Source organism: Carcharhinus amblyrhynchos, chromosome 1 (genome assembly GCF_965287045.1).
Source record: "Carcharhinus amblyrhynchos chromosome 1, sCarAmb.v2.hapA, whole genome shotgun sequence".
Lineage (NCBI taxonomy): Eukaryota > Metazoa > Chordata > Chondrichthyes > Carcharhiniformes > Carcharhinidae > Carcharhinus > Carcharhinus amblyrhynchos.
Window position 1 is genome coordinate 46,916,262 of NC_137324.1, and position 27,344 is coordinate 46,943,605.

Consider the following 27,344-nt stretch of genomic DNA (forward strand, 5'->3'; position numbering starts at 1 on the left):
ACACCACATAGAACTGCAACAGATACACAGATTTTATTTGTAAATATAATGCAACTTGGAATCTGTGGGATTTGATAGACTCATACCTTGCTCTACAATTGTAGTAAGCTTATGTTTGCTTTACAGTAAGTGCTCACTTAAGTTGTTTGGTTAAAGTAATTTTGCTTTAGTATCATTCATTCTTTAGGGCTTTTTTTCCAATTTGCATCACCATTTTTGGTTTTATGTCATCTGAAGGCTGGTCCTGCCCTCCTCATGCTGAATTCTGGACCAGCCAACAACATGTTCCAATGCAGGAGCCACTATTGCAGTCACTAAATGCTCAGTCTGCAGGGAGACAACACTGACCAAGATGCAGGAGCGCAGGCCAAGGGCTTGAAGTTGATGGTTGTCAATTAAGTAATGCAGTGTGTGGTAGGCGGGATACAAGGAGCAGGAGTCAGCTCCTTCTGCAGCTCTCGCTGGGACAGGGTCTGTCAGGAAGGGGTTCAAGCTCTGGACTCAGAAAGAGTGAGGAAGGAGAGCGCGAGTGAGGGAGAAACAGAATGGGAAAGGGGAGAGAGAGAAGAGAGAGTCATGAGAACAAAAAAAGAGTTCTGGAGAGAATAAGAGTGAGAAAGAGAAAGGCAAAGAGGAAAAGGAATGCAAGTAACAAGTTGAGCTGAGGTTCAGGAGTGCTGTGGGTGAAACACAAATTGTGCCATTCTGGGCTTGTTTGAGAGATATAATGTTATCTAATTTGAATTTGCATAATTTTTTTGTTTTATTCAGTGATTTATTTTGCTTTGCAACTTATTTCAATTAGAAATAACTTGTACGGTAGGGTATTTGAACTTGTAAGTTGGTTGTCTGAAGGAATCTAACTTTAGTGTTAACATTGATACCTATGGGAACCCATGATTTACTTGGAGTTGTTACACTTAAATGTCACAATTTTCAGGAACGCAAGCTCAACTTGTAGTGAGGTTTCACTCTATTGCTCACTAGTTGGGGGCAATTTTACCATCGTGATGCACACATTTTCGGGCATGATACAGTGGTAAAGTTGAGCTTAAAGCGTTTAGCTCGACCAGTGCCATTTTGTGAGCAGTCTCTCGCTGGAAATGGGCAAAAGACAGGTTAATGTATTTAAATTTATAAATGCTGTGTAACATCTGCTCAATCATCTGGACTGGCTGCCCCCCTCTTCATGACCTTGCTGAATGAGGTTCGCGCCTATGAGGAATAGACATGCTCCTCTCGAATGGGGAGCAGTCGACTTGGCCTCACCAGTGGAACCGGAGGCTATTGAGGCCCCCTGGAGAGGCTGGAGCAAGCCCCTTGGGTACTGCGAGATTGACAGTGCCACCCTGGCACCTGGGCAATGCCCACTGAGCAATTCCAAGGGGGTGACTAATAGTGATGGGGCCAGTGGCGGGGGGGCAGAGGCCTGCTGCCACTCTGCAGGGATCAGTGGCAGGGAAGGAGGGAGAGGGGCCCACTGCCACTCTGCAGCTGCGGGAGATAGGATGGCAGGTCTGCGATCATGGTGGGGGTAGCTGTCACAGACCCTTTCTACTGCTAAAGCACAAGTTCAGCATCAGAGGCCTGCACATGCGCACTACCACCCTCTGCAGGGTTTCGGGTACATTAAGCCCTGCCCACAGGCTTTTGCAGCGACCAACAGGCTCACACTCAGAATTGTGCAGAGCGCGAATGAGGGAGTGTGGTGGGGAGAGTGGGGAGGCGTGAAAACACGACCAAATGGCGGATTTGAAACTCTCTCACTTTCAAGCCCACCAGCGCTTAGAAAAAAAATGATAAAAATCACCCCCATTGTTTCAACTGCATAAATTGATTCATACAGTCACAGACTCAGAGGTTTACAGCATGGAAACAGGCCCTTCAGCCCAACTTGTCCATGCCGCCCTTATTTTTTTTTAAAGCCCCTAAACTAATCCCAATTACCTGCATTTGGCCCATATCCCTCTATATCCATCGTAACCAAGCAACTATCTAAATGCTTTTTAAAAGATAAAATTGTACTTGCCTCTACTACTACCTCTGGCAGCTTGTTCCAAACACTCACCATCCTCAGAAAATAAAATTCTCCAAGATGCAACCACTATCTTCTGTCCCTGATTTAGTCAGCCCACTGAATTAATTTTGAACTGCTCAGCAAAGATGAGCTTGGGCAGCACAGTGGTTAGATAAGCTTGGGCACCACAGTGGTTAGCACTGCCGCCTCTCAGTGCCAGGGACCTGGGTTCAATTCCCGACTTGGGTCACTGTCTGTGTGGAGTTTGCACATTCTCCTCGTGTCTGCATGGGTTCCCTCTGGGTGCTCTGGTTTCCTCCCACAGTCCAAAGATGTGTGGGTTAAGTTGATTGGCCATGCTAAAAGTGCCCCTTAGTGTCCTGTGATGCTTAGGTTAGAGGGATTAGTGGGTAAAATATGTAGGGATATGGGGGAAGGGCTTGGGTGGGATTGTGTTCAGTGCAGACCCGATGGACCGAATGGCCTCTTTCTGTACTGTTGGGTTTCTATGATTCTATGACAAACAGCTAGGTTCTAACCTAACTTCACATCGTCTCATAGCCACTTGTTCCTTGCATCCCTCAATACCACTCTTCCATACACACTTGCTCTCCGCAACTTTAACAGGTCATGGAACACATGCTTTCATCGCAGCTTGTTCTTTGGTCTTGGCCTCTGCAACCAATACTCCATTACTTCCGGCTTCATCCTCAGCCCAACAGCAATATTACGAGGGATATGCTTAAATATTTCCATTTTGAATGATTTCTCTTACCATAAATTTCAAAGATACAAAAACAGATTTATCTGATGGATTTCAAATAATAACTATTGGTAGAGCACACATAGCATGAAGGTACAGATTTCACTATTGAACGGAATTAAACTATTGGTAAATAAAGAGTGAATAATCTCAGATTATCCAAAGTACCTGCAATATATTCCACAGCTCTTTATTTTCCACCACAAGAGAGGCAATTTTGGATTGCAATGCCATTATTTGCGTTGATTCGTTTATAGACAATGCTTCCGTTTTTTCACTTCCACCACCTAAGAGGCAATCAAATCAGAAATTAATACACATTTGGGCACCAAAAAAGAGATCTTTGCCATATTTGGAATGTAAATCACCTAAAAGTTAAATTAAATATTCAAATTCATTCACAGGGAATGCTAAGTGCTGACTGGCCTCGAGTATTTCCCCCATGCATGGGCCAGGAGCCGGAGGCGCAATACTACATCGTGTAGATCGAGGTAGGCAAAATGTACCCGAATCATCTGACCCAGAGGGGAGCACCTTGATAAGACCGCCTCAGGCAGGGAGGAGGGATAGATCCCATTGACGAAGGGGAGCATAGAAAGAGGCTCCAAGTAGAATAAGGGCTATGAGTGGCAGTGGAGAGTGCTCAGGAGAGGTTTTGGTAATCAAAAAGGGCTCAGAAGTGAGTCTGGCCACTTAAAGGCAGAGGTTCTTAAACCAACAATTGACCCCATAATCAATTTATAATATGGAATAGCTTCACTGGAAGGGATTACAAATTTGCACTGAATTTGGCCCATTTATGCTGCAGGATAAAGTTTAAAGTTTATTTATTAATCACAAGGCTTACATTAACACTGCAATGAAGTTACTGTGAAATTCCCTGAGTCACCACACTCTGGCACCTGTTCGGGTCAATACATCTAACCAGCATATCTTTCAGATTGTGGGAAGAAATCGAAGCACCCGGAGGAAACCCACGCAGACATGGGAAGTACTTGAAAACTCAACACAGACTGTGACCCAAGCTGGGAATCGAACCTGGGTCCCTGGTGTTGTGAGGCAGCAGTGTTACCCACTGTGCCACCGTGCCGCCCCTATATACATTTGACATAATTTTTGGATATATTTAGCAAAAGCAAATCAGTTACACAATTATCAAATTAGCTGCACAATGTATAGACCAGTAACTTTATACTATACCTATTGCATCAAATGGCATTTCTTCACTATTCCTACAGTCTTGTCTTCTGAGGTTTCTCTGTTGTGCCTAAAATTAAATAAAAATATTGATATAAAGAATAAATGAGTTTCAATTTCCAACATATGTTCAAAAGGATTATTTCTGATTTGAAAATCATTCTGAAATGGAATTATATTCCATGCATATTCACGTGAAGGTAAGCCTGGTTCTCACACATTCAACAATTTTAAGCTTTTTCCTTACACCATGTTACATTACACGCCAGCTGCTTATGTTAGGCTCTCATCTAGCACAAAACTTGTAGTATTACTGAAGGAACAGAAATTGGACATTCATTTTGTTCTCCGGCTTTTCCCTCAATCAATTAAATCTGGGGTGATGTGAACTTAATTTATTCAAGTTATTAAGAATAAGTTATTAAGAACAATAGGCCAAAATCTTATCACTGTTCATGCCGGTGAGATTTTCCCATCCCGCCGCTGTGAACAGTGAATTAGCTGGATGCCAAATTTTCCGACTTTACTGCAGCGGGAAGCATGGACAGCAGGTAAGATCATGCCCATAGAATCCCTACATTGCAGGAGGAGGTTGTGTGGTCCATATGACTCCTTCTTTCCCGCATGCAAGAAATACACGAGGTCTGTCAGCACTTAGCAGTCCCTGGCTATGCTCCACAAGAACGCAGGTCTGGTTCTCATAATAGTCTTTTATATTTAATGTTTTGTCGTTCCTCATCTATTGTCTTTGTGTGACTATTGCTCGCTTCCACTACTTTGATCACACCAAAACCTGAAATCTCAGCTGGTAGGTCACAAGGGTATTTTAACTTATCATAAACAGGCAGGGCCAACAGGAACATGGTCAATTATTTTTCTTTTTTAATTCATTCATGGGCTGTAGGTGTCACTAGCTGGGCCAGCATTTATTGCCCACCCCTGAGGGCATTTAAGGGTCAACCATATTGTTCTGGATCTGGAATCACACGTTGGCCAGCCCAGCTAAGGACAGTTGAGTCTGCACTGATGCCCTCTGACAGAGTATCTTAGAGTACCTTATCTTTCCCCGTCTGAGTTCTGTAGTTCCACACGTCTACCATCGTTAATCTAACCTACACATCTTTGGAAACACTAAGGCGCAATTTAACATGGCCAATCCACCTCACTCGCACATTTTTCGACTGTGGTAGGCAAACGGAGCACAAGGAGGAAATCCACACAAATATGTGGAGAATGTGCAAATTCCACACAGTCACCAAGGCTGGAATTGAACCCAGCTCCCCGGCACTGTGAGGCAGCAGTGCGAACCACTGTGCCACCCTGATTCCCGCACAATGAAAATTACAATTAGCCCACCATCCATTAAAACAGCAGATATGCTCACTTTAAAAGGAAAATACCTCTTGGGAGTTTTTGTCCCGTAGTTGTTGATTGAGATTTTGTATCACCTCCAATAAATTTGCCTTCTCTGCTTGAAGCTTTCTCATTTCCTCTTCGCTCTCTCTCTCCTGCACCACAAATATATCAAAATGAGCAAGCTCATCAGCTCCAAACAGAATTGCTAATGGGTTTTAAAAATAATTTTATGTTGCAAGAAAATTGCAAATGTTGTGCTGAATTCATTGGTTGTGGTGGTGGCACTGTCCAATAAACTGGTGGCAATCTGCCATGGCCATTTCTGGCAGCGCCAAATAGATTCAATGTCAATCAAGTAGTCCACAGTCTGCCATTGAGATTGCCATGCCAGTGGTGAAGATCTCGCCCTCTCGACACTCAGAGGGCTTGCCACTTTTTGGTACCGGCAGTGCCTTTGGAAGTCATACTGGCCACTGCTATAATTGCAACAGACCCCCAGGTAGGCAGTCCTGGAAAACAGGTGACTGGGGCAGGCTAACACGGGTCAGTCAGGCAAACCCTGGCCAGGGGAATTTTAATTGAGAGCAGCGGTGGGTGGGAGGACGCTTTTTCAGTGATGCAGCCACTACCTGTGAGAGATCCTCTGTGTACCACAGGATGTTGGATCTCGAGGGCTTGTGACCCACAATCTCCCCAAGTGACGTACTGTTCTCTTCCATATCACAGGCTGCAGGATGAGGCCATTCGGTTATTAACTTGACACTTAAGGGCATCTGTTTACCTTGGAGCAGGAAGCCATCCTTGACTTGCCCTGCCCCAATTTTATCAGACTGAATTGGGATGGTGACAGGCTCTCCCCTCTGCACCATCCCACCCGATTGTTCAGTGCCTACCATAACCCTCCTGCCCACACCAACCCCCACATCCCCACTGCCGAGCCTCCCAGCCTGTTCCTGGCATGAAGAGGGTTAATTAAATTCTTCCTGATCATAGTATCATACAGTGCAGAAGGAGGCCATTCGGCCCACTGAGTCTGCATCAACCACAATCCCACCCAGGCCCTATCCCGATAACTCCATGTATTTACCCCAGCTCGTCCTCCTGACACTAAGGGGAAACTTAGCATGGTCAATCCACCTAACCCGCACATCTTTGGACTGTGGGAGGAAACTGGAGCACCGGGAGGAAACCCACGCAGACACAGGGAAGACATGCAAACTCAACACAGACGGGAATCGAACTTAGGTCCCTGGTGCAGTGAGGCAGCAGTGCTATCCACTGTGCCACCATGCGTGCTCCCTCTCTTCCCCCTCCCCATCAGGTAGGTGCATAGACACATATCTCCTGAATCCATCAAAACTTCAGGACCTCAGAAGTCGTGGGGTTCCCCATTGTTCAGTAATCATTATTGACAGCAGTTGAATATAAAAGTAGGGAGGTCTTGCTGCAGCTGTATAGGGCATTGGTGAGGCCGCAGCTGGAGTACTGTGTGCAGTTTTGGGCGCCGCACCTGCGCAAGGATATTTTGGCCCTGGAGGGAGTGCAGAGGAGGTTTACTAGGCTGATACCGGAGTTGAGGGGATTGAGCTATGAGGAGAGGCTGAATAAACTAGGCTTGTACTCGTTAGAGTTTAGAAGAATGAGGGGAGATCTCATTGAGACGTATAAGATGATGAATGGGATGGATAGGATAGAGGTGGAGAGACTCTTCCCGCTCAAAAAAGACAGTAGGACTAGGGGGCACAGCCTCAAGATAAAGGGGAGGCGGTTTAGAACGGAGTTGAGGAGGAACTTCTTCACTCAAAGGGTGGTGAATCTCTGGAATTCTCTGCCCGTTGAAGTGGTGGAGGCTGCCTCGCTAAATATTTTTAAGAAGCGGGTTGATGGGTTCTTGATAAGAGAGGGGATTAAGGGTTATGGGGAGAGGGCGGGAAAGTGGAACTGAGCCACAACAGATCAGCCATGATCTTACTGAGTGGCGGGGCAGGCTCGAGGGGCTGGATGGCCTACTCCTGCTCCTATTTCTTATGTTCTTATGTTCTTAAAGTTGAAAAGCTGAATGACAATGAAGCTTGCAGGCTGGTTACCATCTCTAAAGCTTTAACCTATCAATTAGCTGCCCACTCACCTTCTGGTCTCAGTTAAAATCAGACATGGAGAGTTGAAAGCTGGTTTCTATTCAGAAGCAGCTTTTTTCAGGCTTTCGCTGCCCATCAGCCAATCCATACCTTCATTTTTTGAGATTAAAAATCAGCCTATTTCTTTAAAGCACTCCGTAAAGAAGGGCAACTTCCTTTGGCATCAAGTTAATTATCAACAAAGCTGTTAATAATTCTTTATATTAATCAGCACATAGTTGTATAACTGCACTTCCTTCTTCAGTGACAATAAGTACAGTAAGCTTGTCTTTTAAACTTGGCTATTTAATGCAACTTAAATGGGTTAAAGTTATGATTTATTAGTAATATAACAAAGCCCAGAATGGGGAGCTCCAGTGGAACTTTATAGTCTGCTAAGTAAAGAGCAAAAACTAAATCTGAAATTTTTATTTTTTTTGTGACTAGATCTTCATAGAAAAGTATGCATTTTAGAATTAATTTTAAATAACAACATTTCTCACTTTTTTGGACTACAGGTGCGTCAAAATAAAATTGGACATTAGATTGGAAAATGACCTTAACAGATGCTTCTTCCGCTTTAAATGGCTCAGATTCTGATGAACGAGGATCTGGAGATAGTAACTCATTAGACTGGGAACCCTAGGCAAAAAAAACCCACAAAGTATCAATAGTTAACTTGCTGACTGCAGTCGTAAATCCTTGTTCAGAACAGAAAAATAAACCGACTACATGTTGTTTCAATCAATCTGAGAAATTCACTAATCAACCATTCTTAGAAAATTCAATGCAATAGAATTGCTATCAATATTTAAAAAGTTTATTTATTAGTCACAAATAGGCTTACATTAACACTGTAATGAAGTTGGTGTGAAAATCCCCTAGTCGCAACATTCCGGTGCCTGTTCGGGTACACAGAGAGAATTTAGCATGGCCAATCTACCGAACTTGCAGATTTTTGGACTGCGGGAGGAAACCGGAGTACCCGGAGGAAACCCACATAGTCACTGGGAGAATGTGCAAACTCCACACAGACAGTGACCCAAGCTAGGAATTGAGCCTGGATCCCTGGCACTGTCAGGCAGCAGTGCTAACCACTGTGCCATAATTAACGACCATTAGTTAGGTGCTTTTCCTTTTACCTGCATAACACTGGTTGGTGGTGGTGGTGCTTTTCGTTTTTTAGGAGTTCCACTTCTAACTGCATAGATTTTAATGGTAGGATCCAGCTGAAAATTTTACAGATCAGAAATGTAGAGGAGTTAGTTTTGTTAGTAAAAGTTGTGAATATTAAATTCATACAATGAGTTAATACATGCCTTCATCTATTATTGTGTTCCAAGTTTGTGCATGCTCATTTAGTTGTGAGTTTAACATGCATAAGCAGAACTCAAATTCAAAAAAATGGACCATATAGACATATCTATGTAATCACAAGCTTTGCATCCGATGTGAAAGGAGCAACAACCCCTTCTGGACATGGATAATTAAACTGAAACGACAGTGACATACAGAATGGGTTCCAAGCCACTTTTGATATCAACAAGTAGGTAATTAGCCATAGTCCACAAAGGACCAAGTCTCTCCATTAGGAAGAGACAACTGGCTCTATATAACTTGAGGAGCAACACTTTGCAAGGAGAGGAAGCAGGCCTCCACACAGTCAGTACAGCAGTTGGACCGGTGTCATTGGTATCATTTTGCATCGCACTTTAGCTATCTAAGCTGATCGAACCCCACCAACAGGTCTCTGGCTTACAAAACAGACTGATAGAGAAAAGGTAAATTCCACAAGCCCAAATTGTCAAAGACTGATGAAGTAGTTAGACAAGACTAGACTCATCGGAAACACACAAGTCTCGAGAAGGTCTGCAATCTGATAAAAAGGTCTAAGGCAGGGGAGTGAGACTAGCTGAATCGTTTTAGCAGAGCTGAGAGGTTTGTTGGGCATCATTACACTTTGAAACAATTTGTCCACTTTTCCGCAGACATATTTGGAGAAAAGTTATATTTAAGAATGGCGTTTTAAAACAAGTTGCATTCACCCAGATTTCTTTCCTTTTACACAAGGCACAGAAGAAACAAGTGATTAAAATGTTAATGAATTTTGCTTGAACATTCTTTCCCCAAATACTACATATGGCACAAGTGATTTGTTAGCCGTCTTGGTAATTGTGGTAACGTGGCCCCTTTAAGGGCAATCCTCCGCAGGCCACATAATCGGCCAGGACTCAATGGAATGGCCGTGTAGAAAGCTGGGCCAATCGGATGCGAGGGCACATGTCCTGGGATGGGGAGGACCTTCGGTTGGAGACAAGCTGGAGAGTAAACCTTTGCATACGTTCTGTTCTGTCAGTCCCTGACCTTATATGTAGTTACATTAATTTAATCACCCATTTTTTTACTGAAGCCACATTGAGTCACCTCGAGTTACTATAGTAATCAGGAAACATCTCTGACCAATTGCACTGGATATCTCTGGCTGCTGATGCTCAGCAAGAGAGTGTGTACTCACAGGCCCACAGGTTGTGAGCATGGTGGGGATAAGCAATGCAAGCACATGCAATCAGTTAGGTTTCCAACAAGAGAATGGAGAAGGCCAATTAGAAGTCAATAGGATAGAAAAGTATATTTACATGTAATTTTCAGGGCTGACTTTGTGTTGCATGTACCAATTTTGTGGTGGGACTTTGCACTGCGCAAGAAACACCATATTGAGATGTGCCTGCAGCCAGTCTGCCTTCCATTCAAGAAGTGCATGGTGGCTTTAAATTACACTGTAAACACCTAATAATCAGGTCTCCAATTAGGTGAGTTCCATTGAACAGTGCAACTCATGCTGTTAGCCCATCTATTTAGTGATAATGAAGCCCTAGTCAATTTAACATTAGCAGCATGCTGTCTGTGCGGTTGAGAGGACGGTGAGGGATAATATTTGTGGAAGCCTATGGTGTGCAAATTGCTGCCACGTTGGCTCATTTACAATAGTGACCACACTTCAGAAGAAATTCATTTTGTGGAAATGCATCAAGGCATCTTGATGTCTTGAAAGAAGCTATATGATTTTCACTTCTGTTGTTCCTTCTTGCCAGTGATTTGCACACATAAGCATGAGGATGAGAATGTCCAGTGTCTAGCTTTGGTGGTGGTGTTAAGCAAGACATTGAGGCCATGCAGTAAACCATGTATTAAATGGTCAGCTCAACAAACATTGCAGTGGAGAGACCCCGCAGCGAAGTGAGAGCTTCAACAGCTTTGTGCGCAGTTCCTACTTTGCACCCCCCTCCTCCTTCTCCCCTCCCCCCATCCCCCCTCTCCCACACACACTAAAATGGAAAATGCTGGAAAATCTCAGCAGGTCTGACAGCATCTGTGTAGAGAGAATAGAGCCAATTTTTTGAGTTAGGATGACTCTTAATCAGAACTTAACCTCTTATTCAAAGGATAGCATCTCTAACACCCTCATTCCCTGTATTGGATGTTAGACTTGACTTTTATGCTTTTGAGAGTGGGACTTGAACCCAGAATCTTGTGACTCATAGACAAGCTGATCCACAGGTGACAGGACACACAGGGTATTCACCACTGTCATCTGGAAATGTTTGCAAACTGATGTATCTATTGAAAAATAAGTGAAATGCACAACCACCTTTCTGAAGTTTATATTGTTCTTGGGCAATTCAATAAGAACCTCTGCCAGGTAATAAAAACATCTTGCATTTATATGGTGCTTTTAGTGCAGTATAGTCTCCAAAGGCAATTCTCATGAGAGTAAACAGACACCAATCCAAAAGGAGATCAAAGGTATAACCAAAAGCTTGGTCATAGGCGGTTTTGTCTCAATTAAATCAGCAAGGATATTTTTCATACTGGAGGAGCACATGGAAGACACATCTGAAAGACAGGGTAGACAATTCAGACTACAAGATACCAATATTTCATCTCTTAGTTGCAATTTTTTTTAATGCAGACTCTTGGACATTCAGATTCTACTCTGACAGGCAAAGACCATAGAATCCATTGTTTTGACATCACTGAATCCGAAAAGGCATCCACAAAACACCTAGTTTGCAACAGGCATACAGGTCAGGAGGAATAAGCAGGGGAACTGCTAATGATGTGACATTAAAATCCTTTCTAGCAGTGAAAGGTAGAGTGGGAAGCTTGTGTCTCCAGTCTATGCACAAAGCAAAGAAAATTCAGATTTTAGAATGTAAGCATTGAGGAAGTGACAGCTAAGTTGGAATATAGATAAAATGAAGAATGACATGCCTTGTCTGCCATACATTTTACCTGGAGAATTGGGTTTACATGACCATATTGTTCTGATAGCTTGCTGTTTCATGAAAGTGAAAAATCTGAATGAAAATTTGCAAATTAACCCATAAAATCAAGTAAATTTTGATGAGAGACAGGTTTGGATGAGCAGAAAAACACTAAGATGAGGGGAAAGCGATAAAGAGATGGAAATATATATTATCCAATATATAATGTAGCCCAAGAAAAGAGATCCTGTATTGATTGATCCCATCAATAGAGAGAAGAAAGGAAATTAAAGATATTGTTGGGGGGGGGAGAAAATTTTCTGGTCCCTTTGCCATTTTATGGGAAAATTCCACCCACCATTAAAAATAAACAAGATAAAAAGAAAAGATGCTAGTCTCTGGGTTAAGAGAAGAAAATAATCTAAATTTACATATAAAGTTTATAAGCTTGCCTCAAAAGAGTTCTTATCCATTTCATAACACAGTGCACCTCATCATGTCTGTGAACAACATGATCTACCCTCCTCCCCCTCCATATTTCACCATCTCCACACATTCCATTCCATTTCAAAACCTGATGCAACACCTCATGTCAAGTTACAAAATGCAAGAAAAGTGCAGGTGTCATCTATCATTTTCACTAGAAAAATCCTTCTTTTATCAGCTGACATTCAAAGGATAAAACCTGGCAGCCACATTATAGCAGATCTGATTTTTTTAAATGTAGATTTTTGCATGGTTTGCTTGCTTCAAAATACATTGCCAGGAATGGTGGAGCAGGATTGAAGGGCCAAATGGCTTTCTCCTGCTCCTATTTTTTATGTTTCTAACTCAAATTAAAGGCAGAACATGCTGGAAAGATTCAGCAGATCAGGCAGCGTCTGTGAAGACAGGGGAGAGTTAATGTTTCAGATCTGTAGTCTTTCATCAGAACTGACTGCACCCGAACTTAAGAACATAAGAAATAGGAGCAGGAGTAGGCCATCAAGCCCCTCGAGCCTGCCCCGCCATTCAATAAGATCATGGCTGATCTGTCGTGTCTCAGTTCCACATTCCCGCCCTCTCCTCGTAACCCTTAATCCCCTTGCCTATCAAAAACCCATCAACCCGCGTCTTAAATATATTTAGCGAGGCAGCCTCCACCACTTCAACGGGCAGAGAATTCCAGAGATTCACCACCCTTTGAGTGAAGAAGTTCCTCCTCAACTCCGTTCTAAACCGCCCCCCCTTTATCTTGTGGCTGTGCCCTCTAGTCCTACTATCCTTTCTGAGCGGGAAGAGCCTCTCCACCTCTATCCTATCCATCCCATTCATCATCTTATATGTCTCAATGAGATCTCCCCTCATTCTTCTAAACTCTAACGAGTACAAACCTAGTTTATTCGGCCTCTCCTCATAGTTCAACCCCCTCAACTCCGGCATCAGCCTAGTAAACCTCCTCTGCACTCCCTCCAAGGCCAAAATATCCTTGCGTAAGTGCGGCGACCAAAACTGCACACAGTACTCCAGCTGTGGCCTCACCAGTGCTTTGTACAGTATTTTGAACAGTATTTTGTTTTTATACTTTGCAACTCATGTTTAATGAGGGTAAATGACAAGCAACCTTCTTTAAGGAAACTGAGATAGCATCATTACAAATGTGAAATTATTTTTATATCTTTGTGCCACCTTTCTATTCAGTGTGAAAATCAGCTGTACCTTATAATGTGCTTTGGTCCCTCACTAATATTGAATTGGATAAGTAAGTAAATTCAAAACTTCCAACATCCCTTCAAAGTAAGGTCAAAATACAATAGCACCTACTATTATTTCAAAACTTAAGGAAGAATCAGTGCCTGTTTGAAGATAACATTTCATCCCATGCAACAAAGTAGAACGAACGGACAGTCTGCCATGCAATGATAGCTGCTTGATAGTTGAATCACAGCATATATTTTGTTGGCAACACCGACATTCTGGAAGTAAAACGACTAGAAACAAAATCCTAGGTGTGATTCTGCCAACAGTTTGTAAGATTTCTGAGGTTTACACCTTTTTAAGCAATTTTCAAATTTCTGTGGAACTTCAAAACAATGGCTATAAAATCCTAAACGGGACAGTCCCAGAAGGCCCATCATGTCAGCCTATTCCTGCCCCAATGAACTTATTTTCCTCCTACCTTGACTCCATTCTCTCTTCTCTTGTCCAGTTCCCTTCCCACCTAAATCCATGATTCCTCCAATGCCCTAAGCCACATCAACAACTTCCATTTCCCTGGCCCAAACGAACTCCTCCTCACCGTGGATGTCCAATCCCTCTACACCTCCATTCCCCACTAGGATGGCCTCAAGGCTCTTCGCTTCCTTGTTGAACAGAGATCTGGACAATCCCCATTCACCACCGCTTTCCTCTATCAGGCTGACTGGTTCGCTCACTCAACAATTTCTTCTTTAACTCGTCTCACTTCCTCCAAATAAAAGGTGTGGCAATGAGCACCTGCATGGGTCCCAGTTGCGCCTGTCTCTTGATGGGTTATGTGGAGCATTCGCTGTTCCAGACTCCTTTATTGGTACATTAACAACTATTTTGGTGCTGCTTCATGCTCTCGTCTGGATTGGGAAAAATTTATCAAATTTTCCTTCCAATTTCCACTCAGCTACCACCTTCATATGGGTTCATCTCTGACAATTCTCTTCCCTTCCTTGACCTCTCTGTCTCCATTTCTGGTGATAAACTGTCCAGCAGTATCCATTACAAGCCCACCAATTCCCACAACTATCTTGACAGGAGCTCTTCACATTCCCACATCCTGTAAGAACTCTATCCCATTCTCTCAGTTCCTTCACCTCTGCCGCATCTGTTCTGATGATGCCAATTTCCAAAATAGCACTGCCAATATGTCTTTCTTCTTCCTCAATCATGATTTTCCATCCACTGTGGTTGACAGGGCTCTCGACTGCATCTGACCCACATGCTCAGGCCACTGCTCTCACTTCCCTCCCCTCCTCAGAATGTGCAAACTCCACACAGACAGTGGCCCAAGCCAGGAATCGAACCTGGGTCCCTGGCACTGTGAAGCAGCAGTGCTAACTACTGTGCCGCAGTGCCATCTACCTCATCTTGCGATTTCATTCTGTTTTTTCTTTTCATCTCATTCATCCATTTTTATCATCCTTCTTTCTCAGTTCCATTTTTCCACTTCTCCATTCTTGCTCTCCTTTTTGCCCTTCACAGCAATTGCCTTAACCATCTGTCCTGCCATTCACACGTTCTGATCATTTAATGGACACTTTTAACATCTCTCTCAACCTTCTTCATTCTCATTTACATTTCCTTTGTCTTATTACAGCCCCTGCCAGCTGCCGCCCCCACACTCCCATAGTATAAATCCTTTGGGACTTTCTTTGTTCTCAGCTCTGACAAAGGCTTATCCAGACCAAAACGTTGGCTCTATTCTGTCTCCACAGATATTGTCAACCTGTTGAGATTTTCCAGCATTTTCTGTTTTTGTTTCCAATTCCAGCATCCTTAGTATTTTGCTTTTGTATTACAGCTGTAAAGTTACCTGGCTAATAACATTATCAGCTCATTATCAGAGAATTGGGGTATAAAATTTAATATGCAACAACCACATACAAAAGATAACCATGAACAAATAATTGCGTGATGGCTCATTCTTTGGGAGATTTCTCTAGAAAGAAGTTAGACGAACAGCCAGGGTTGTGGTCCATGCTGGGACCAATGACCTTTGTAGGAAGGGGGATGTGACCCTGCAGTTAGAATTTAGGGAAAATTAGCAAGCAGGACCTCAAAAGTAGCAATCTCTGGGTTACACCCAGTGCCATGTGCAAGTGTGTACAGAAATAGGAGACTGTGAATGCGTGACTGGAAAGATGGTGCAAGAGGAACACTAGAACTGGCTCTAGGGAAGATGGGACTTGTACAGGCCAGATGGGTTGCAACTGAACAGAGTGTGTATGCATGTGAGAGCATGTCAGCGCAAGAGAGTGTGTCAGCACGACAGCATGTGCCAGTGTGTGCATGCATGTCACTGTTTGTGTGTAGACTATGATCAGGACAATTTTCTAAAGCAATGTTCAGTCCAACAAGAAAAGATGTACTTTTGGGCCTGGTTCTTGGAACTGAAGTGGACAGAATAGATAAAATATCAGTGGGGAACATTTAGCAGACAGTGATGATTATATCATAAGGTTTAGGGTGACAGCATAAAGGGACATTGGGAAATGAGAGTAAGAATAATTAACTGGAGGAGAGCTGATTTCAATGGCGCAAGATCGGAGCTGTGCCAGAGAGACTAGAGTTAAATGCTGACCAGAATAACTGTAGCTGTCAAAACAGAAATGGTCTGGGCACAGTAAAGGTATAAGTTGAAATGTTAGGGAAAAATTAAGACAAACAAATCCTGAGGTCCATGGATGATAAAGGAGTTAGAAAATAAGATAAAGAAGAAAAAGTGTGCTTAAGACAGGTGTGATGTAAAATCCAACAGAGAACCAAGAGGAACACAGATGGCTCAGAGGAAAAAGCACATTAGCGAAGCAAAGAGGGATTATGAGAAGATTATAGGATTCCCTTTTATGTTGGCTGCCATCAATTTGGTGAGAGCTAAGGAACAAAAACAATGCAACTACATTGTCCCCCATTTTAACAACTCTATAACTTCCCAAAGATGTGCAGGTTAGATTGATTGGCCATGCTAAAAAAAATTGCTCCTTAGTGTCCTGAGATGCGTAGGTTAGAGGGATTAGTGGGTAAAATAATATAGGGATATGGGGATAGGGCCTGGGTGGGATTGTGTTCACTGCAGACTCGATGGACCGAAGGGCCTCTTTCTGCACTGTAGGATTCTATGATTCCCTGCAGATTGATTCCACTGAATTCTTCCCACTAGCTGGTGGTCTGTAGACTAAACTGAACAATGCAATTGCACCATTTTTCTTCCTTAGCACCAGCCAAATTATGGCAGCCAACAAAAAGGGGAATGCTAAAGTCTTCTACAGGCATATAAATAGTAAATGGGTGATATGGTGGCACAGTGGTTAGCACTGCTGCTTCACAGCGCCAGGGGCCGAGGTTCAATTCCTGGCTTGGGTGACTGTGTGGAGTCTGCACGTTCTCCTCATGTCTGAGTGGGATTCCTCTGGGTGCTCCGGTTTCCTCCCACAGCCCAAAAGATGTGCTGGTTAGACGCACTGGCCATGCTAAATTCTCCCTTGGTGTACACGTGCCAATTAGGGATCTAAAAGGGAGGCGGGAGGCATGACTGAAGTGTTAAATGAATACTTTGCATTTGTCTTTACCAGAACTCTGTTTTGGTCGCTCACGCCCTGCTGCCACTGACAGTGAGAATAGAGAATTTTGAACTCAGCCAAATCTCTGCTCACTGCAGCAGGGTCAGAGAATCCCAGCCGCGGGTGAGATTGTAGGGGTGAGGGGGAAGGGGGCCTGTCTCTAAACATTGAGATTGGGGCTTCCTCTGAAAAGCCAGGCTGGCAATGCTTTCTGCAAGATGGAGGGAGAGGAACCCTTCACAGTTGTATAACATTTCTGAATCAATGACAATGACAATTTGAGTCATTGTCTTTGAGACAATGACTCAAATTGCTGCTAAGAAATCTTGGTATCATACTCTGACTGAAGGACACCAGTAAAGTATAGGAGAAAAATGAAATTACTGGAAGAGAGCAAATGTGATATTTCAGCATCTCATTCTCATTAAAAAGTAAAATTATGATTGCTTACAGAAACAATCTAAACATAAAGGGTGACTGTTAAGCCAAAGTACTCATTAAGGTTGTAATGGTTGAAATATGCTTAGAGCTACAATGCAGAAATCATTATGGTATTTTTAAGTAATTCAACATGTTAATTCACAAATATAATTTTACCTGTTTTGATGCCTGCGTTGATTTCATATCTAATTTGAAGTAGAAAACAGGAAGAGAAAAAAAAGGAAAATTAATGCATAACAACACAACAACCAGTGAAAACTAAGTAATTTAGTAATTTACTTCAGGTTTATAGATAATAATCTTACGTCAGACAATGATAAAATTACTCTGCTCTTAATTCCCAACCTCAGTTTTCAAACATGTTACCCATTTATAAGTGGATCCTGTATGACAGCTGTAGAACATTATCAGACTTCACACTTTGTCACTGAGAACATGTCATACTGGGCTATTCTTGTTGCTAAGGAACCCTGACTGGCTGCTAAGTTATGATCAGACCATCCCTAATCTTTTCAACTACTGAGTTGGCCAGATCATCAGATTAAAAAAAAATGCATAATTTTGATCTTTTCTAAAATTTATAGACTTCACTGTGCGCTTTATATATTTTAAAATTATAAACATTATAAATGTAAATAATATTTAAAATTGTTTACAAATTTTTAAACAAATGTTTAAAGGTTTATAACTTGTCAAAATTAAATGGAATGCTTAAAGTGCAGGGAATACGTTTAAAATATATAAACATGCGGGGCTGGATTCTCCAATCTCACCCGCCGCTGGGATTCTCTGACCCCACTGCATTGAGCGGAGATTTGGCTGAGTGCCATATTCTCCATTCTCACTGGCAGTGGCAGTAGGCGTGAGTGATCGGAGAATTCTGGCCACTATTGGTGAATTAACCATTTAGTTACAAATGATGATTCAATTCAGAGTTAAACCTCAAGATTTTTCTTTTAGCTTTTTTGCAGAAACCTTTCAGGGATTCCACTGAAGAAACCGCCCAGATCTTAATTAGAAGAATCCACAGAGACAGACATATTTGTTTTCTTTGGTTCCCCACCCCCCCACTCCCTGCACCCCTCCCCTGCCAAGTGCCGTATATGCTTTTGGGAACATTTAACAATATTTAAAAATCATATTCAGAATTTGGATTCACCAGTTTCATCAGAAACTACAAATACACTTCTGGCCCAAGTTCATTCTTCAATTGTTCTGCTGAATTGACTCTACAGGAGAATTGACTCTATAGGAAAAAGGAATGCTTACTGCACAGCACTTCTCTATTCAAACTGAACAGAACTGCGTAGCTATAAAACACTTCTGTGCTCAAGAGACATTTCATTTACATTGCAAGGATGACAGTGGGTGTATTGGAACATCATCATCCCCAAGTCACACAGTCAAATTTTTGATTTGATTTATTATTGTCACATGTATTGGGATACAGTGAAAAGTACTGCTTCTTGCACACTAGACAAAACATAATGTTCATGGAAAACGTAGGTTAGAAGGAAAGGAAAGGGTGCAGAATATAGTGTTGCAGTTACAGACGGGTGCAAAGATCAGCTTAATATATGGTAGGTCCATTCAAAAGTCAGATGGCAGCAGGGAAGAAGCTATTCTTGAGTCGATTGGTAGTTGCTCTTAGACCTTTGCATCTTTTTCCCGATGGAAGAAGGTAGAAGGAGGTTGTGTGGGGCCTTTGATTATACTGGCTGCTTTTCCAAGGCAGTGGGAAGTGTAGATGAATTCAATGGATGGGAGGCAGGCTTGCATGATGCACTGGACTACGTTCAAAACCCTTTGCAGTTTCTTGGTCAGACATGAGCCATGTCAAGCTGTGATACAGGATGCTTTCTATGGTGCATCTGTAAAAATTGGTGAGTTGTAACAGACGTGCTGAATTTCCTTAACCTTCTGAGAAAGTACAGGCATTGATGGGCTTTCTTAACTATAGCGTCAGCTTGGAGGTATCACAGCAGGTTTTTGGTGATCCAAACACCTAGAAACTTGAAGGACAGATATTGTTGTCATGCCATTTCTCCAGATTCACGATCTCTTTCCTGTACTCCGTCGCATCACTGTTTGAGATTAATCCTGGAACTCCCTAACCTAATAGTATTGTATGAGTTCATTAACTACGTAGGCTGCAGCAGTTCAAGTGGGCTATGCATCCTCCTCTCAAGGGCAATAAATGTTGACCCAGTCTGTGACGATCAACCCCAGGGAATGATTGTTTCAAAAAGTAATAAAGGAGACATGCAGGAAACTGTCAGAAACAAAGAACACTTAGAGATTTGAATGTCCAAGGGTTAGTTTTTAATTAAGGACTGTTCCACTATTAGGCTTACTCACACAAAGTAATTAACAGCAAAATAAAAAATAAGGAATCAGGCAGAAAGTGTGCGCGCATAACTAAATCACAAGAGCAACTAACGGCAGCAACTGAGAGAGATAGAAGACCAGAATTTCTCATTCACTATTGAAATTAATTTATAAAATCAGTGACATTCTATAAATCGGAGCAGACCATCAATTGCTTCCATAGCTGCGAGAACAGAAGAAATTGATCAGATAGAAGCTCCGGAACATCATCAAGTGATTGTTTTTGGAACACAGCTTTAAGTACACGAGAAATTTCAAAGGCTATGAGTGATGCAGGATCCACTAACATTTTCAAGACAGAGACTGATAGATTTTTGCTAAATTAAAATATCAACATATGGGACAAAGGCAGGTAACTATAGTTGAGATACACATCAGCATATTCTAATGGCAGAACTGGCTGAGGGGCTGCATGGCCTACTTCAGTTACTCCAAAATACACTGACTGCAAAGTTCAAACTGGAACTGTTGGATACAAGATCTGTTCTTTTTGACTTGTGTACTTGAACAATTTGCTAAGACCGTACATTTTTCATTTTCTATGGCTTATGTATAATAGAAAAGCAGGATATTGCCAATGATAATGTCGTCCTTACTTAGTGGAGACACTAGGGGGTGCAAAAACACAGCCAAATTGTCCAAGGAGTGCCCATCACTGTCGGCTTCTTCGTGTTTGCTCCAAAGTGGAGCTCTACATTCCTGGCCCAGAACTTCAGAAATGTGGCAGTCTGCTCTGGGGGTCCTTCCTCATTGCGTAGGGTCATTGAGGAGAGCAAGTTGTTGGTGGGAAATGGGGGCGGGGGGTCCATGGGTGGGAGAGGAGAGTCAGGGGTCTGAGATGGGGGGGGGAGAGGCATCCAGGGGTGGGGTGGGGTGGGGTGGGTCGAAATGCGGAAGGCTCAGGGATGGGGTTGGCGGAAAGGCAGAGGATCGGGGGGGGGGGGTGTTGGGGGGAAGGCAGAAGGTCCAGGGGTGGGGTTCGGTGGGAATGGTAAAGGCAGAGGGTCCGATTGTGTGGGTGAGTAGAGATCCAACTTTGGGGCAGTGGGTGAATGACAATGGCAGGCATCGGAGCATCTACTCTCCAAGTCCAAGTTTTCCTTTTCACAGGGTCCTGGAGGATTATGGAGTTACCCATCAGAAGTTGAAACTTCCTGGGCAATTTCCAGAGAGATTTTGCATCAGAACTCCCAAGGGATCCTGCACGTTTCCACCAGAGGATGTCTGGCTTCCTATCATTGGAGACCAGAAGATCTGAGCCGCGGTGGTCTATATGTCATCATGACTTTATCACTTTTAAATTTTCATTATTAAGAAGGTTGTAATAATTTTACAATATGTGGAGACTTCTTTTGTTTTTAAGAAATAGAGAGGGTGATTCCCCCAGCCCGCTGTGCTGCTCTGGTAGTGCTGTGGGCTAGGAGATCTTTTCCGTGACAGTCGGTCTGGTTTCACTTCAGGCTGTACTACAGGGGGCACCTCAAACTAGTGTTACATCCCTTATCTTCAAATGCAAAGGGACCATTGCTGATTTCAAGCATGGGCTATGTTCATTCAGCAATATAGCCTTCAATGTACAACTGACTAGACATTTGCATGCACTTATCTGTCACATCTGGAGGCACAATGGTTAGCACTCAGCCTCACAGCACCAGGGACCTGGGTTCAATTCCCAGCTTGGGTCACTGTGTGTGTAGAGTTTACACGTTCTGTGTGCCTGCATGGGTTTCCTCAAGGTTCTCCGGTTCCCCCCATAATCCAAAGATGTGCAGGTTAGGTGAACTGCCATGCTAAATTCACCCTCAGTGTACCCGAATAGGCACCGGAGTGTGGCGACTAGGGGATTTTCACAGTAACTTCATCGCAGTGTGAACGTAAGCCACTTGTGACTAATAAATAAACTGTATATTGAGAGTATGAGTACAGATAGTGTCTAAAAAATAAGCAAACTACGAACTTTTACCTGACCTTACTGTTTGTGGGATATTATGTGTAAATTGGCCACAGTTTATCCCTGCATCACAACAGTGACTACACTGGCAGTAAGGGCTTTGGAGTGACCAGAGGTTAGGGTTATGCAGAGGTCATCAAAAGCACTATATACAAATACAAGTTCTATCTTTTCTCTGAAATTACTATGCAGAAAACCCAAGCTGGAATTCTCCCAGGCCTCCGATCTTTGATAGTACACCGGGGGAGAATATGGGCGGCACGGTAACATAGTGGTTAGCATTGTTGCTTCACAGCTCCAGGGACCTGGGTTCGATTCCCGGCTTGGGTCACTGTCTGCGCAGAGTTTGCGCACTCTCCCTGTATCTGCACGGGTTTCCTCCGGGTGGTCCGGTTTCATCCCACAGTCCAAAGATCTGTGGGTTAGGTGGATTGGCCAAGCTAAGTTGCCCCTTAGTGTCCTGGGATGCGTAGGTTAGAGGGATTAGCGGGTAATACGTAGGGATATGGGGATGGAGCGTGGGTGGGGTTGTTGTTGGCTCAGACTCAATGGGCTGAATAGCCTCTTTCTGCACTGTAAGGTTTCTATGGTTTTTCTATGGTTTCTATGAAGTGAAGCCCAGAAATCGGTTTCATATCAATCTAAGCTTACAATGGGGTCTCCTGCTGGTGTCCTCCATGACAGAGCGAAAAACCTGCCAGAGGCTGGCATGAACCTTACTTGTAGCTCTTAGTGGCAAGCAGATGATGGCCCCACCCGTCCCATGCCAGATTCTCCACGATGCCAGTGGAAAAGCATGCTGGCATTAAACATGTTTGGCCTGTAGATGTCGGGACTCATCTGAGCAATGCCTGGGGTTGCCTCAAGAGTTCAGGATGGTGGCTGCTAGCCACCCTGAAACACTATGGCAGGAGGTCGGGATGCCTCTGCAGGTGGACCTTCCAGGTTCAGCGCCCTGAATGGGGTCCATTTTCCAGCTTCAAAATGTTCCTGGAGATCCATCATCATTCTCAGGGGGCTCATCTTCTAGTCTCAGAAAGTTCCCAGAGGTACGCTGTCATTTTCAGGAGACCCACCTTCTTTCTTCAATAGTGGGTCAGTGAAGATGGGTGACTTTTCAATTTGGCACCTGGATAGAATGACAGACTATGTGCTATCCAGGTTTGCCCTGTCACTCAATACAGCGTTAAACACAGGTTGCGTAATTGATGAGTTGAGGGCCAAAGGAGTTGGCATGTTTTCCCATCGGCCTCTGCAGCAGGGAGCACTCTACATTTCTGCCCCACCATGAGGCTTAGCCTCAAAATGGGAGAATTCCACCACCAATACAAGGCAAGTCACCATTCTACAGTGATTACAGAGCATACAGCAAATATCACACTTAATTCTCTTCATTGCTTCTTGTTAAATTCAATGCCCAACCTCCATTTGATCATTAATACCACAGAGCAGTTGAAACAAATAATTTGTACTTAAACAGTGCAAAGTACATTTCACATATTTCAACCCGTAAACACTGATTGCAAATTTGTGTTTTTTCTTAATCTTAAATAGCTCTGTTTAGAGACATGGCTAAAAACAGGAACATTTCTCTTTTAATGGTAAGGAATTATGTTAAATGCAGGAAGTGAGACATTTAAAAACGATGCATCTTATTTTTAGAATATTGATCTGCAGCAGGATAATGTCAAGTTGAAACAAATTCGACCATTTCCTTTATTATAAGCAGATAAGGCACGTACCAGCATCCTCAGAATCCTTTTTAAGTGTAGCCTGAAGGAAACTTAGGACATCAACATTTCCTGAGAGCTTGTAGTAATGAAGGGCATCATGACCCAGTGCATCTACTAACTTCAAGTTGGCACCCCGCTTGACTAACGTTTCAACTGCATTTCCACTGCCATTCTCACAGGCCAACATTACAGCAGTCCTAGGGCAGGGTAAAGAAACAACCATGTGAATCACTCATAAATGCTATGACCGCAGCATATAATTAGCATTACAGTTTTAGTGACAGTGATGAATCTCAGAAACACTTGCTGTACATTATACCATCTATTGTAAGGAATGCATTTTTTTTAAGGCACAAATGTAAATTATTAAGACCCGCAATTGTAATACTGAGCGGGACATGGTAAAAGCAGACAGCGTAACCAAGAACTCCATGCACCCCAGACATACTCTCTTCCACTTTCTTCCATCGGGAAAAGGATACCAAAGTCTGAGGTCACATACCAACTGGCTCAAGAACAGACTTTTGAATGCCTTGCATTAAGTTGACATTTCACTATACCTTAGCTATGACTGCAACACTCTCTCCTTTTCTTCTCTATGAATGGTATGCTTTGTATAGCACACAAGAAACAATACTTTTTACTGCATACTAGTATATGTAACTATAATAAATCAAAATGCTGATGAGATAAATCAGGAGATTAAGGGCCTAAACTTCCTTGCAGTGACAGTCAAAATCAGATTGCCACTTAGCTCTCAGTTACTTACTCAAAATCCTGTCTTGACCAATCTTCTGACTCAGGCCAGGTGAGATCCAGGAAATGCAGTGCATCCCAGGACCTAGTCCGAGTGTAGCTCATTCAATATAGCAATCACTGCTGTAAAGCAGGTAAGTTGAAGGTCCAGTGAGAAATGGTGGGGTTCGGGAGGCTGGTGTGGAAGAGTGGAGTGGGCAAGAGAAGTGCCTGGCTGGAGGACGAGGGTTGAGGATCCCAAGGATTGGGGAATTCTTGTCTGAGGTGAGTGGAGGGAGACCTCTGAGATGTCAGGGGATGGTGGAAGAAAATGCCTGGGGGTCGACTGGAGAATTCCAGTGGGGATTGATTTGGGTCTGTGCCATAATTACCCAGAAGTTAGAAAAGGTTTTAATTTCTGGTCAGACTCATCTGAAGTTTGTGACTTAAAATTGCATTTTCAGATTGTTGCTGGTGCAGGGCAATAGCATGTCCGGTCAATCACTGCGTAAACTTTACTTGGGAACTTCCAAAGTGAATTCTGAAACTGAGCTTTGAAAACATGGAGCTGTAAGACAGAGCAGGAAAGATGTATGGAATGGAGATGGACCAAAGGAACTGCTGTGGTGGAACCTATTTTTCTGATGTAAGAACCCACCAACCGCTGCTCGATCGGTGATGGAAATTTGAGACCACATTGATGTCCATGGTGATTGCCCAAAATAGGTCACAGACTCTCTGCATGTGCTAATGAAGGGTGCACTATTCATTTTACAAACTTACTCCAAAATTTAGCAGAACTGACGGAAGTGATGCACTAGTCACGCTCCTCCTAATTCGCCACTTCTATCATCAATGTTGTATTAAGAATGGAATGCAGGCTTCCAATGCAGGCAGTTCAATCAAAGGGTCAACAGTTTTGCAGCCTCATCAGTCCCACCAGCAGAGCATAACACAGCTAAAACAAGTTGGAGACTGTGAGGGAACTTCAACATGGAGGTGGGGTGAAGGAAATCAAATGAAAAGGGGCCAAGGTGCGATCAGGCTCAAGGTGAGTTGGATGATTAGATGCAATCAAGATGAGTGGTGAAGCAGGCTCGAAGAACTGAATGGCTTCCTCCTGCTCCTATTTTCTATGTTTCCATGTGCATCGTGGGCCAATATAAAAAGTCTCCTGAAACCAATAGGGACATCAGGGAGGAAGAAGGGGATTACCTCTCCACAGCTTGGAAACAGCTGTGATAATGACTTTTCATCCATCCAGTCCTGTCATTGGGGCATCAAGCCTTTGGCTCTGATGATAAACCCCCATATCTGCCACAGGGAGGCCATCTGAAATGAGTGGGTGGCATTTTTAACCTCATCATGTTTTGCGTTGGAGGAATTTTTACATTTCATCCATCACTGAACGTACATTGCAGAAACTATTCCTCCTTTTCATGTCAAGCATCTGTTTGCTCTTAAAAATTTAACTTGTTGTGAAGGCTGTGTTGATTCACTGCAGTGCGAAGGTCTTCTCTACAAATGGCAAATTCTGGTTATGGTGCTAAATTGCTCTTAATTAAAGCCTTAATCCCCCTAATTGGATGTGTGCCCCTCCCATCGAGCAGGCAACAGATCCTGCTACCAGCCTGGCACTGGGGATGTTTGGTCATAAGTTACCCACCATACTCTTGGCTGCATCCCTCCAACATCCTCCCTGTCCCACCTCGTCTCCCTGTTGCCAATGGGCTGGGAAAATCTTACCTCTAATTTCAATACAGTGAGGATGAACGGTGGAGGAAGGGTTTGTGGTACACATATTCAGAGTTTACACAGTCAAGGGGGAAAATAGCCCAATAGCTCCTACAGTTATATTCATAAACAGGGACTGCTAAGAAAGACCACAATAGAAAGGAGGGGACTGATTCAGGAGGGTAGCTGCTCCACTAGTTAAACAACAACTTTCCTCTTCCAGCTTTCCAGGAATTAAAAGATGCAAAGATCTACCTCCATAAGCAATGGACAAGCGGTGAATTAATATGGCCTTTATAGCAAGTTAACTTTTCAAGAGCAAACAGATGCTTGATATGAAAAGGAGGAATAGTTTCTGCAATGTACATTCAGTGATGGATGAAATGTAAAAATTCCTCCAACGAAAAACATGACGAGGTTAAAAATGCCAATAGGTGAAAGAGTGTTTAGGATGAAGTTTTAAAAAGTAAGAAATGTGGTAGCAGTCAGATCAGTTGGTCACCTTTATACTACAGGGTTACAGTGACTTTCTTCCTAAACAGACAACATTAAAAAAGATTCTTAATGCAAGAACAACCTGGTGGCATGGTTGGTGCTTCAAAACATTACAGAAATGAGAGATCCAACATACTCGGCAGCAGGTTTCCAAAATTCAAAAGGAGAGCACCAAGCAAAGACATACTGATGTAAACAGAGAATTCTAAAGTGCCCCTTAGCACTCAATAGAGGATAACAATAGAAGACTGAGGATATCTTATCATCTATCCTTTCAGGTGTGCAAAGGGAAAGTTGTAAGGAAAGATTACTTTCTTCTTTTCGAAAAAGCAAAAGCACAATTTCTCTATCCTTAGTTTTTCTGCTCATTCATGGGATGTGGGGGTTGCTGGCTAAGCTACATTTATTGCCCATTCCTAACTGCCTGTGAAAAGGCAGTGGTGAGCTGCCTTCATGAACTGCTGCAGTCCATCTGGTGTTGAAACATCCAGCGTGCTATTGGAGAGGGACTTCCAGGATTTTGATCCGGCGACAGCGAAGCAACATCCCCAAACAACAGGAGACTTGCTGCATGGCCCCAAACTGTAGTTCATTCCTTCCTTTTCAAGCACTCGTCTGCTCTATAAGTATATAGTTTCTCCAGACTCCAAATCATCTCCCTCTTATCCTTGCTTCCATTCCTTATTTGCTGTGTTTCTTGGAATTTGCTTCCAGAAAATACTGTGTCTAACAAAAGCAAGTTAACATAACAATAATCAGTTAATATTTAACCTCTTGCTTTATTGTAACCCTGTTATTGCTGCACCAACATCCAGGTTGAAGTACATAAAAGCAGCAAAAGCCTGGTTTAAGCCATATGTA

General features: G+C 43.0%; 1 protein-coding gene across 4 annotated transcripts in view; it reads right to left on the bottom strand.

Annotated features, from left to right (window-relative positions):
* rai14 (retinoic acid induced 14) overlaps positions 1-27,344 on the bottom strand; it is a 211,375-nt gene that overhangs the window by 15,577 nt on the left and 168,454 nt on the right. For 3 of the 4 annotated variants that reach the window (XM_080218399.1, XM_080218443.1, XM_080218335.1), the window contains 7 exons: positions 23,529-23,716; positions 17,604-17,632; positions 8,593-8,679; positions 8,009-8,092; positions 5,378-5,485; positions 3,981-4,047; positions 2,949-3,067 (listed from right to left, as the gene is read on the bottom strand). In XM_080218399.1, the coding sequence (XP_080074525.1) occupies positions 2,949-3,067; positions 3,981-4,047; positions 5,378-5,485; positions 8,009-8,092; positions 8,593-8,679; positions 17,604-17,632; positions 23,529-23,716 (682 nt within the window). The remainder of the gene's footprint in view (positions 1-2,948; positions 3,068-3,980; positions 4,048-5,377; positions 5,486-8,008; positions 8,093-8,592; positions 8,680-17,603; positions 17,633-23,528; positions 23,717-27,344) is intronic. The other variant, XM_080218485.1, reaches the window with a different exon arrangement.